This window comes from Sphaerodactylus townsendi, linkage group LG03 (assembly GCF_021028975.2).
Source record: "Sphaerodactylus townsendi isolate TG3544 linkage group LG03, MPM_Stown_v2.3, whole genome shotgun sequence".
Taxonomy (NCBI): Eukaryota; Metazoa; Chordata; class Lepidosauria; order Squamata; family Sphaerodactylidae; genus Sphaerodactylus; species Sphaerodactylus townsendi.
The window spans coordinates 114,478,373-114,491,290 of NC_059427.1; the positions used below are offsets into that span (position 1 = coordinate 114,478,373).

The window sequence follows — 12,918 nt, forward strand, 5'->3', positions numbered from 1 at the left end:
TATGTAATAGAATATTTGGCATATGGGAACATACATGGTTTCAGCCCTGTGGTCAACTACCATCTAGGGTAGGGAGGTATCTGAATTGTGGAAACAGCTAAGCCAGCCCTTAGAATGGGAGGCATTATGGATCATAAAAAATACAATTATCCAATCTCATCCACTCATCAAGAATATTTTCAGAACTGTCTAAACTAGAAATACTGGAATCAAGTAACGATACAACCCATTGGATTAACTGAGGCTTCGAATCCAGGCCTCTCCAGTTAAGTTGTAGCAGTTAAATAATGTCTGAAACTGAACCAATATTGTAACTAGAGCAAAAACAACACATACACACACCCCTTATTCTGAGTCCAGAAGATTCATTTCCCCCCAGAGAAGGGTTGCAGGAAATAGGACAGACACACAAGTTTCCAAGGAAGAAGATCATACTGTGAGCCACTGTACACTACTTCTCCAAAATAATACCCTCACCATGATTGCCCAAAATTCTCTTCCTTAAACTCTTAAAAATTAAACAGCTCCTGAGCTGAATATTTGTCTGTGACTTTCATGATGAAGCTCCTTCTAATTCCTCAGTGCAAATGGAGCTGACTCTCAGGCAAAGACATGATCTCCCTCAGACCAAAGACTATAGAGATGATTGCCTGAATGCAGGCGATGTTTTCTATGTGGACCATGTTTTATTTCTGAGATAAGACTTCCCAGCCTCTGGGACTCAGAAAGTTGTGTAGGGAGCCCTGTAATTAAGTAACTCAGTGTGGTGAGGCCTTATCACCAGGGTTTTTTAAAAAAAATTCCTGGAGCTTTGGATTCCTTCCCATTCTTTTGCTGGCAGATCCTTAATAACCCAGTGTACCCTTTGGGGACCATGGTTAAGTCAATGGTAAGAAAGCCAAAGATAAGGATAAACTATTATGTCAGCATGTGAGAGTTCTTCTGGATAGCTCTGCCACAGGGCCTTCATTCTGTAATACACCACTCTTTGTTCATTGCACCCAAGAGCATCTGCATGGAATTGTATCTGTGCTGCTTATAAGCTTGCCTGCCAGTGCTCTTTTCATCTCATTTGGCACGTCGAGCCTATATAATTCAAGGCACAATTGCATGTTCGATAATGCAGCACAGCAGAGGGAGAAAGAGAATGTTGGAGAGGAATGAAGGAAGTTGTGTTAGTGAGCAACAATCACAGTGTGAAGCAGTGTCTACAATGGTCATTCTTTTCCCCATCCCACCCTAGTGGAAAAATTATATCATAGCCAGGAAAAACAGCCATGTATATCATGTTAGTGAAGTAGGTATGCCACACACAGGCATTCAGCTAGGTGCCAGCCAATATTGATGGAGGGTGAGAGAGAAAGCAAGAGCGAGTCTCCACATGTGAATGTCCCCTGACCGTTTAAAGAGCAGGGAATTGGCCATGAGGAACAGAAACACTCTGAGCCCAGTTTCTCCCTCAAAGAGACTGACAGCAACCCTACTGTTCAACCCAGGATTTTCCTTTATTTTACTTACATACAGTTTGATTATAATCCAGGTAGATACAGGCCAAGATTTTTTTAAAAAAATCATTGCATATTTCAGAAAGTGTAGAAAGTTACATTTTTTGGCCTCAATAGACACGGGGGTGGCGTTAAATGTGAAAAGTCATGCCATGGTTGTTAAGATTTCAGGAGACCAGGATTATTTTTATTATTATAAAAGAAGCTTCCTGTGGAATAGTTTTAAACAAATCTAAGCATTGCCCATTCTGAAGGAGTTCATATGTGGGCAGCCATGTTTTCTACCTAGTGCTGACAGTAAGCCCGTTGAATACTTTTGCTATCTGCCCGGTACCCAGGCAAATGATGTTGAGTAGAACTTGATTAGATAGATCAATAATACAGGATTTTAAAAAATACATATCAATAACCTGATGCAAACATCTTAAAGCTTAATTGCCAGCCAATGCGCTGCATTAAAAGGGATGAATTATACCTATGAAGAAAATTAATGCTATGGACAAAATTGGAAAGTTTGTCATGAACTCTTTGGAACCACATAGAATGAGTGCTACAAATGTACAAAGATGTTTTGTAATTCATTATATCCATTATTGGGCCAGAAATCATCATTCCCTGGGCTAGCAAAGGAGCCTCAGTGTGAGGAAGGACAAAGTATCAGAGGATTCCCACGAGAAGTATCACTCTTCTAGCCCTGGCAAAGTGCTATCAAAAGATAAAATAAACTTCCACTGCCCCAGCCACAAAAGCCACTGGGGGCTAAGGGTTCTGCATAGGTATTGGCCCTATTTGGCCAAAGATCCCTGGCAGCAGCTAACAAACTGGAGCTGAGATACTGAAGTGAAGAAATGGGCTTCCATTTTGCCTAACAGAATTGGACTCCAAGGATGCCTTACTTTAGTTGATCCCAGTTTCTCTCTATAGCATCCCTTAAGTCTTTACTGTTGGAAGGATCATAGGCGCAAAGGGAAATTTTAAAAAAATAACTAGCATCAGAAAATGCCTTTTCTCTGAGCCCAGTTCTTCCCTTTACCATGATACTTTTCTGGACACCAGCCTGCAACTCAGAATTCAAAAACCTCTCAAAATGAACTACTCAGATGGCTGTGCCTGTGACCTAGTAAGAGTCCAGGAAGCTATGAACATGGGTCACTTAGGGGGGAAAGCTCTTGCTTTTTCTTCTCCCCAATGAAACTAGAGTTATTTAAAGTGACTGCAGTTGCGGCATTCTGGGATCATTCTTATCACATCCCCATGACTTTCTGAACTACTGAACATGCTCTCAAAAAGTGGAACTAAAGGATGGGCAAGCAATTCATTTCCCATTCTAAGAGATGCAATGCTAAGGAGATCTGTACAAGCATGAGGAGCACATGCATATTTCCATTAAAAAGATGTTGGTGTCCCCTTGGCATGAGACTTGTAAGTATAGAGGGGAAGAAAATATTGGTAGATGCAACAGATACCCAGAAAATACCTCTTATTAAGACCAATCCAAAAACCATCAATGGCATGCAAGCTTTTGAGCTCTCCAGAACTGTTCCTCTTGGCTGGAAAAGTGTATAAAAATAACATGCAAATCATACACATTTTGTAATAACCACTTCACAGTGACATGCAAAGCCGAATGGGATCACAATCTTGGAAGGTTTGGGATCAGACATTTGGAAGAGACTGCCATTTCCTCCAGCATGACATCCAAAAATTAATGAGCACGTTTGAAGTTTTGCAACCAGATTTGTAGAACTCTTAATGAAAGTGATGTCATATGTAGGGCAGCATACCAATTAAGAGCAGGGGAAATAGATTAGATTATACCATTGCGCAAGAGATCAGGCAGCTGAAAGCTCTCTTGTCTTGAATTGTCCCAATACTCTCAGAACTGGTATTGTTTTTGTCAGATACTGATGCTAATGCTCCTCACAAACTCCTCACAAACTGTAAAGATACGGTAGTACAGATATAGTAGTATTTATGCAGCAGTCTTTACTGACTTCTCTTCCATTCAGGCACCAGTTTTTAGTCCTCCTAAATTTAGTCTAACTATGAGTCCTCATTCTAGGATTGCAGTAGAATTCATCCAAGGAGGCAAGATAGACAGGGTGAAGGTTGGAGTAAGGCAGACTCTGATCTTTGTTACGTACATCTAAAATGTCCTCTCTGTTTAAAAAAGGCATCTTCTTCTACTAAGTAATTAAACAGAGCCCCCAAGGCTCACTAAAATTAAAATAACAGAGTCAATTTATTTTGGCAAAAGTCACTTGCAAAAGTGTTTTCCAAAATATGCCCGTGGCTCTGGTCTTTTCAAGTGGCTCCTTCTCAATAAAATCCAGATGCCATACATCCATAAGACCCTACAAGCTGCCATTTATATTCATGAAAGATGCCCTTGTCATTAATTAATCTCTCCAAAACTGTGGCAGGACATTCCTCGTAGCTCCCAAGAACATACAGTCAGTGGTTTCATCCTGCCAACATAAGCAAAAAAGCCTGTATTAATCTCCTAGTTTTGAAGAAAACTATTGTACCACAAAGTTGTCCTCTCAAAGTTCAGTGCTACCAGTGAATCATCTTCTTTGTCTGGTTTATCTAAGGGGGTATTTCAGTAGTTCCTCTTATTTGTAACAAGTGATAACTCAGGTTAGATATAGACATAATGTGAAACATTTGGAAAAATCCATGTTGGATTTTATAGGATTCGAATTGGGCTAATAATTTCCAGAACTGCCTGAATTTTATTAGGAAGGGGAAGTGCTCAAGAACTAGATGTCTCTAGAAAGTGATGTGTTACCTAATAGTTTTCAAATGCTTTCGGGTTAGTAAAGAGCATAGTATCTATGGTGTGTGGAGATCAATCCTACAGGGACAAAAAAATAAGTTCAGGCAGAGGCCAAATGGCCCTCTGAGACAAAATCCCCTTACCTGAGCTGGTGGCAGTCTCAGGCAGCCTGACAAGGTGCTGAGGGCTGCCCAGGGGGCCTATGGAAGGCTGCCACTCACCCCACCGAGCTGGCACCTTCTGAGCTGGTGCCTCCTTAGAGCAGGCTCCAATGAAGGTGGGGTGGGGTGGTCTGGCAGTAGCCTGCCACAGCCCAGCTGGGCACTCCTCAAACCCACTTCCATCGCTCTGAGAAGGAGCCAGCTCGACGGTGGAGTGGGCAGCAACCTCCCCCAGCAGCTGCTCAGTCTCCTGCCAGCCAGAGGCCAAGCAGCTTGCTCGCAAGTTGGGCTCTAGGAAGTGGCAGAGCAGCAGATGGAGCACTCCATCTGCCACTTTCTGGTGCCCGACTTGTGAGTAAGCTGGTCGGCCTCCGACTGGCCGGAGACCGAGCTGCTTGCTTGGGCTCTAGGAAGAGGCAGGGTGGCAGATGGAGCACTCCATCCACCACCGCGCCTCACGAGTAAGCTGCTTGGCCTCCAGCCAGCCAGAGACCGGACAGCTTGCTTGGGCTTTAGGAAGCGGCACTCCATCGGCCAACGCACTGCTTTTTGGTGTTTGGGCAAGGAGGGGGGTGGGGCGCCGGCTGCAGAGGCATGTCTTTGGTCACATGGGGGGCCTCCATTGCCACCCACATGACTGAAAGGCATGCGCCCGGGGACATGGGTATTCCCATGTCCGTAGGCTAGTACGCCTCTGAGTTCTCTAGCTTTTAATTAAAATAATTGTCACAAACATATCTTTACAATGGAATATAATATAAGGCTTTCTATCATTGCTTTCCAGATACAGTAGTGGCAATTGAAGTCCTTGTCTGCAAACAGATTATCATTTTCAAAATGAGCTGAATATAATTTGATAGAAGCATTATTTCTCAGGGTGTCTACACTTTCTTCTTTGTTCCATTGTCATTTCTAGTCAAACTGTTTTCCAAGATATTCTGGGAAAGTTAAAAGTCATATATTGTTGGAGTTTTAAAATAGCGTTGTGGCCTATTTTGCAAAATTTCTGAGGCTAAAACTTTGCTCAGACTTCCTTGTAGGAAGTCAAGAGTACAAATAAAAATATTTTTCTACAGACTAAAATATATTAGCTTCTTCACACATTCTTTAAGACCATAGTGACTGCTCTTTCTTTGTCTCCCTCCCTCCTTCTCATTCTTATCTTTTCTCTCAATTTTCCCCTTTTCTTAATGCTCTTATTGTTATGTGGTGCTGACCATAACATTCCAAAGTAGATCAGTAGTGTTGGCCATGATCTCAGCATCATGTGTGGTCATGTTTTATTGAACAAAATGAACAATTTCATGAAAATTCATCTCGCATTTCTTGAAAGACCAAAACTCACACTTCATGGTGTCATGACAGAATTTATACTTTCAAGTTATTCTCTAATATTAGTTTAGTGTGTTATTTGAACACTTTCCCTAAGATCACATGTTCAAGTAGACTGTTCAGTCAGTTGTGAGTGCTTTCAGGAACCTGTTGGAATGGTTCCTTAGATTAAAGCTGGACTACTCATTCTTTTGGTCTCTATCTTGGAATCCAGAAACATTACATGTGGTGACGTGAGTAGAGCTTTCAAAAGTAACTACTAAGTTTAAAAGTAGCTACTGAGTCCTCAGAGTAGATTCTGGCCATTAAGAACTCACTGATACTATTTCAATGTTACATCCTTTAATTTCATTCCTAAAATTGCGTTCCTGACTTGGGATTGATACAAGTGGTTATGGTATCCATTAGTTGCCAAAAAATGGGGCAGGGCAGAACCCATCCTGATTACTTTCTAATCATATCTATCGCTATGCAATTGTGATGCTTTGTAAAATTCTGCATTAAAGTCATGTCATCACAAGCATTAATGGTAATAATAACCACAAAATTATTTGATGTTTAAGGGCAAGACTTTGTACTGTACTTTTGAAGTGGTATGTGCGTGTGCGCGCACGTTTCCCCCGTAGGATCCTATATAACATTTGGTATCATTTACTGCCTTTGACCTTGCAATTTTTGAATTCTATCACAATTCTTATACAGTGTGAAGAAGAGAATTCTAAGGTGTTTCTGATTATGAGATGATACATTAGCTGTAACTATTTCAGTTGGCCACCTACTTTAATGTGTTTGGGACTTTTAAAAGAGCATATAAAAAGAGACTTACTGGATCAAACCAGGGGTTTGTTTAGGTCTGTGGTTTGTTTATAATCATAGTTAGCGAGAAGCCTTCAGAAGACACAAGCAGGGCATGGTGGCAATGGGTACCCTCTGTATATTCAGATTTGTATTGCATTTAAACATGGGGGGCAGCACCAGATGTAGCCTCACATTGCTGAGTCATCATCCCAGAGTTCCGTAAGATAATTACATGCAATGTGAGACAAGGCACTCCTGGTGACTGTCCCAAAATTATTTAAATAAAATTTAATTGATGATACTGTGTTCCAATAGGGGAGGAATGGAGAAAATCACACTAGACTTTCCAAAGCAGTTTGTTACATAGTTCAAGTAGTTCCCATTGGCATAACTGAAGGTCAATCAGGCTGCATAAAATTATCTAGTGTGATGGATGTAGAGAAATGGAACTATACTGTACTGATATGACTGTACAGTAAGGGTCATTAAATTGCTTCTTGGAGTGCCTAGACGGAGAGACCCCCCCTCTGCCCGCAAGAATGTTTACTATTACATAGTTCAGCTTTTTGCAAATGGATTAAGAGATGCCAAGGAACTTGTTTGAAACAAACAATTTACCCTGATGAGCATGCCTTTTGATGGGGAAAAAATACAAGAGTATGCTACTATGATGACAAGGGGATAAAAATCATTAAATAGCATAGGCATCAGACAGCAGTTTTTAAAAATTCAGGGTTTGAATGCTACTCAAATAATTCTAAGTCTTTCATGTCTATGAACCTCATATATTTGTCCCATCTCTTCTGTGTCTAAAATTCATCTTTTGTCAAAAATGGTAAACCAAGTTAGCCAAGTCTAAGAAAACTACCTAAAGTTAGTCTTGTGCTGCCATATTGCTAGAGATCTACTATTTTTTATTCCACACATTTTCTCTCCCTTTTGGTTTGTTTTAGGGATTTGATGCCAAGAACCCTCGATGGGCAGATCACCATGGAGAAAACTCCCAGCTACTTTGTCACCAAGGAAGCACCTGCTCGCATCTCTGCCATGTCGAAAGGCACCAAGCTCATTGTGGTGGTGAGAGACCCGGTTACCCGAGCCATTTCTGACTACACACAAACTTTGTCCAAGAAGCCTGACATCCCCACCTTCGAGAGCCTGACCTTCAAAAACAGGACTACGGGCCTCATTGATACCTCCTGGAGTGCCATTCAGATTGGCATTTATGCCAAGCATCTGGAAAATTGGCTCCTCTATTTCCCTATTGGGCAGATTCTCTTTGTCAGTGGGGAAAGGCTAATCAGTGACCCTGCTGGCGAGTTAGGCCGAGTCCAGGACTTCTTGGGTCTCAAAAGGATCATCACAGATAAACACTTCTACTTCAACAAGACCAAGGGCTTTCCGTGCCTGAAAAAGGCAGAAGGCAGTAGCAAGCCGCATTGCCTGGGCAAAACGAAAGGGCGGACCCATCCAAACATCGACCAGAAGGTGGTCCAGAGGCTACGGGAGTTCTACAGGCCTTTCAACATGAAGTTCTACCAGATGACTGGACAAAACTTTGGCTGGGATTGAGGCTGGAAAAAAATAATTTAAATGAATAAAAAGGAAAATATATTTTTGTACATATCAATGAAGAAGGGAAATTAATATTTGTGCCGATGTGTGGTGGTTCCAATTAATATTTTAATTTTGGCACAAAAATGTCATGGTTTTCTATTTTACTTACTTTATTGGTCAGGATTTACAGTATCTACTTCCATGGAACCAGAAGTTCGAGTTGAGGACTGGAACAGTAAGCCTGGTTATTTACCTCAGTGAGTCCAAGATGTAGATTCTTCATGATAGACAAGATACACCTTTCCATTTATGTTTTTTATGGCAGAGGTTGGATTCCTCAATCAGTTAATTCTGGGTTCAGTGCCTAGATTTTAAAACTAGCATTTCCACTTGCGGTCCCCGGTCCCAGAGTTATCCAACTGTTCCCAACCACGGCCAGGTCTTTTTCTTGGTTTAGGCCCCAGCCTGGTGGAATTCTCTGTCTAATGAAACCTGGGCCCTGGAGAATTTAGTTCAGTTCCACAGAGCCTGTAAGATGGAGATTCTCTACCAGACCTATGGTTGAGGAAGCTAGCCTCTCATCCTCAGCCCTCCTTAAATTCATATTGAATGCAACATTTTGGGAGGAGGGGTGGCATATAGCTATAAAGAAGGAAAAATTCTGGAATTATAATTGAATGTGATTTTATTGATTTCACTACACTGATTTTTATTATTGGATTTAGTGTCTGTATCCCTTATGAGTCTGTCTGTATTATGGTGGAAGTTCCCCTCAGCCAGGCTTTGCTGATGGAGGGCAATGTATAAATTGAATAAATAGATAAATAAATGGAGAGGAGGGGGTTTTCTCTGACCACTCAGACAGTTTATTCTAAAGATCATGGGGCCTGCATGGCCAAAAGCCATGTGGAACAGGAGGTGTATTAAGGAGCATAATAATTAAGTGAGATGGAGTGAAGAAAGCTGTTTGGATCCAACCTAATACTACTAGGTCAGTGTTTGTGACTAAATAACAGTATGAAATAGATTTTTGTTTTGGCTTTAGCATGTCCTATGGAGGGCTTTTGCATAACCACAAAAGTTGCTCAGGATAGATTCAACATGAGAATGTTTTCAGAGTGATCGATGTGCATAAACATTTTGCAAGCTGTGTGGAACTTCAGATCCCAGTGTTCTAGAGCAAAGGTAATTTATTCACTCATCTGATTCTCCACCTTTCTTTATAAACATATGTAACATCATCTCTGGGTGAGAGAGATAATCAGGAACAGAAGGTATTGCTGAAGTCCTACTGTAGCATTACCATTTCTTAAGGTCTGACAGTAGTTGTCTGTGCTAGTGACCTAAAGCACACCCACAGGACTGGACCATTAGGCATTTACTGAAGAGTGATGTGCAGCCTTGTCTGAACACTTGACTCTAAACCGAGCCCTTTTGCAAAGAAGATCCAGTATCCAAACTCATTAAGATAAAGTATCTTCGCTATAATTTGAAAGGCTTTATTCCTCCATCCCCCATCATACCCACCTGTTGCCTCCATAAAGCCTTATATTAGCTCAGATTTCTCTATCAGAGCCTAGTGACAGCTGGGCTGAGCTGAAGAGTCAACAGTAGGGAGCAAAAAAACACAGCCGCTTTCTCTATCATCCTCCCCCCCCCCCCCAACACACACAATTAAGCACAAGAGGTTCTAAGGTCACTGCTCGTAACAGTCAACCAATCTGCTCAGCCTCCTGTCTCAACTCCGAATGTTCCATCTCTAGCCTTAAATCCTTTTTTGGCAGGATCTTGTGCCATAAAACATCTGGGTAAACATTTTATAATCACCCAAACAAAGAAGGGAAAGTAGCTATTAGGTCATTTGAGAATGTAACATTGGACAAATCTGGCTTGCTCCCTCTCACATCAGCTCTTCTGTCTGAGGTCCTTCGGCGAGCTTGATTCATCCCAAATACAGAAATCACCTTATATAGACACTCCACTGGCTGTGACCACAAGAGAAAAACAACAGCTGCAATAATTGTAGTTTTCCTGCTCACTCAAACAGAAAAGGATGTGTGTGTGTGTGGGGGGGCAATAATGTACCCCTGAAGCTGATGCCAGAAGGCACAAAATATCTCACTTGAGAAATTAACAACTTATTGACAAAGAATTGAAATGTATTCAGTCCCCATCTCATTCACTTAATAAAATTCTCTGGAGAAAAGCTGTCTTTCAAGACATAGTACATTGTTATTCAAATTGTTTAACAAAATAAATAAAAAAACAGAAACAGGTTAATACAACAGCTTGTTAGTCTCTGTCATCTTCAACTCAGCTGAATATTAGTATAAATTATGACCAGTCATTCTCAGTAATCTCTCAGTTGTAAGGTAACAGCTTGAATCCAATCAGCTGCACAGCCTTGCAGTATGTGAGCATCATGACTACCACATAAGTTGGTTGCACTTGTCTGGCACTCTTTGCCCTATCCGCTACAATTATCTGCTGGCAGGGCAAGTATAGTGTTCCAACGGCAATGTGCTCAATAGTCTTTTTGTGATATTGCAAATCCTCTTTTGCAGTCTTTCAGGTATCATACCTTAGTGTTCCTATCACATCCCTGCTTTGAGATTAAGTTGTCCTTGACAGACATCTATTAAAAGTATTCCAAATTATTTAATTTCAACTGTTCCAGAGCATGCTTATTAAGTTATTGCATGCATGTGTGAACACACACACACACACACACACACACACACACACACACACACACACACACACACACACACTCACTCTTCTTATTTGTATAAAGTCTCCAGCATAATGAGTTGGTTTTACTGTTAAAAAGGATTTTAGTGAAGAATGTAAAGATTTTTTTGGATTCTGGATTGGATTGGTTTCATAGTGGATGATCAGTTGGACATGGTCAAGGGGATTCCATCTCTGTAATTCTCTTAAGGTCATCCAAGAGAATTGAACAGGAGCTTACAATTGCAATGCACATACTGTAACATACAACTTAAAGGCAAACACTGGTTTCTAGCTTGTTGCTGAACCAGTAATGCAATGCTGAATTGAGGCCCAGATGAACATAGGATTTACTTTAATATGACAGAGCAGTGTTTCAAAATAACCAGTTTCAGTAATGTACTGAGGAGTATAAAACGTAAAACTTCCAAGATTGAAAAGCAAAACAATAATCCAGCTTTTTAACAGTGCTCCTAAGGAATATTTCTTGCCACAATGGGATGAACAATGAACGTGCAAACTTGTTGCTAGGTAAAATTAAAAACCAGATTATCAAGGGACCTTATGAATGAATTGTTCTTTTCAGTGCATCTGGTATACTAAATGCAAATGAAGATTCTTTGGATCTTATTCAAGAGCATACTTTGTGAAGTTTATTTATTTGAAATAGTTATTACTTTATCTCTCAGTTTTACCCAGCATATTCCATATAAGGCCTGCCAAGAGAGATATCAATTCCTTTTTATTAACAGAAAAAAACTTCTTTCCTAAACTCATTATATTTTATGTTATTTCTTTGCTTTGTAATCCTCTCATTTCTTCACTTTGATGCTATTTCTGTATGAGCTGAAGACTTTTAATTTAATTTAAGGCTGAAGAAGCACATATTTTAATAAAGTTTACGGGTACTGAGAGGCTGTGTTGTCTTTTTGGCTTTGACACAAAGAGGTGGAGAGACGCATGATGCAAATCAGGGTAGTTCATACATGCCATATTTTTAATGAAATGTTATTACTTTCCCGATTTGTTTACAAGCTGTAAGCATGAATGCACATTTTAAAGACAAGGAGGAAATACTTCTCAAAAGGCACCGTCATAGCTTACTGATAGGAGGACCAAAATGATCATATCCTGATAACTATATGCAGTGGTGGGATCCAAAAATTTTAGTAACAGGTTCCATGGTGGTGGGATTCAAACTGTGGCATAGCGCCAATGGGACTGGGCAGGGCACGACGGGGGCGGGGTATTCCTGGGCGGGGTTGTGGCAGGGACGCAGCCACTGCGCTGGTCCTTGGGTGGGAAACGAATGCATGCAGGAGCAGGCTGCCATGCACACCGGTGCACCTCCTGCTAGACTGCTTCAAGTTCTGCGTGCTACTGATGAGTAGCGGAGGAGGGGCGTAACTAAGGCAAAAATCACGTGGCAAAATCACCAATTAGTAACCCACTCTCGGCACACACAAATAATTAGTAACCTACTCTCGGGAACCTGTGAGAACCTGCTGGATCCCACCTCTGACTATATGCAGTTGCAAATGAACTCTTAGCCAAAACAACTGAAGAGATTTACTGGTATTTTTCTGTTTAAAATGATATTCTGTTAGATGACTAACACTGATCTGAATGCCGTTCAGATTCTGCCAAATGTTGCTTACCAAGCCTCTTCACCTGATCGAGTGGATAAACCTTTGGTTTCAACTGCCTGGCTCCTCTGTCTTGTGAAATCAAAAGTTTTCCTGCCTATGTTTAAAAAAAGAATGTGTCTGTCTGACAGCTCCCTTTTTTAGACAGAAGGGTATCGACAGGGTCAGAAAAGACACATATCAGAAATATGTGGCGATCTAGAGCAGGGGTGGCCATTTTCTGAATTATCAGGAACTGCTTTATTCCATAGAGACTGATTGGAGGTGGAAACAGTTTATTTAGCCCAGGGGTAGGGAACCTTTAACACTCAAAGAGCCATTTGGACCCGTTTTCCACGGGAAAAGAAAACACTTGGAGCCGCAAATAATTTTTGACATTTAAAATAAAGATAACACTATATATATTGGGG

General features: G+C 41.0%; 1 protein-coding gene across 1 annotated transcript in view; it reads left to right on the forward strand.

Moving 5' to 3' along the window:
* The window catches only part of LOC125429825 (heparan sulfate glucosamine 3-O-sulfotransferase 3A1-like), an 83,562-nt gene extending 71,785 nt beyond the window's left edge, over window positions 1–11,777 (forward strand). The window contains exon 2 of the mRNA XM_048491336.1: window positions 7,529–11,777. Within this exon, the coding sequence (XP_048347293.1) occupies window positions 7,529–8,147 (619 nt within the window). The 3' untranslated portion in view covers window positions 8,148–11,777. The remainder of the gene's footprint in view (window positions 1–7,528) is intronic.
* Window positions 11,778–12,918: the final 1,141 nt, after the last annotated feature.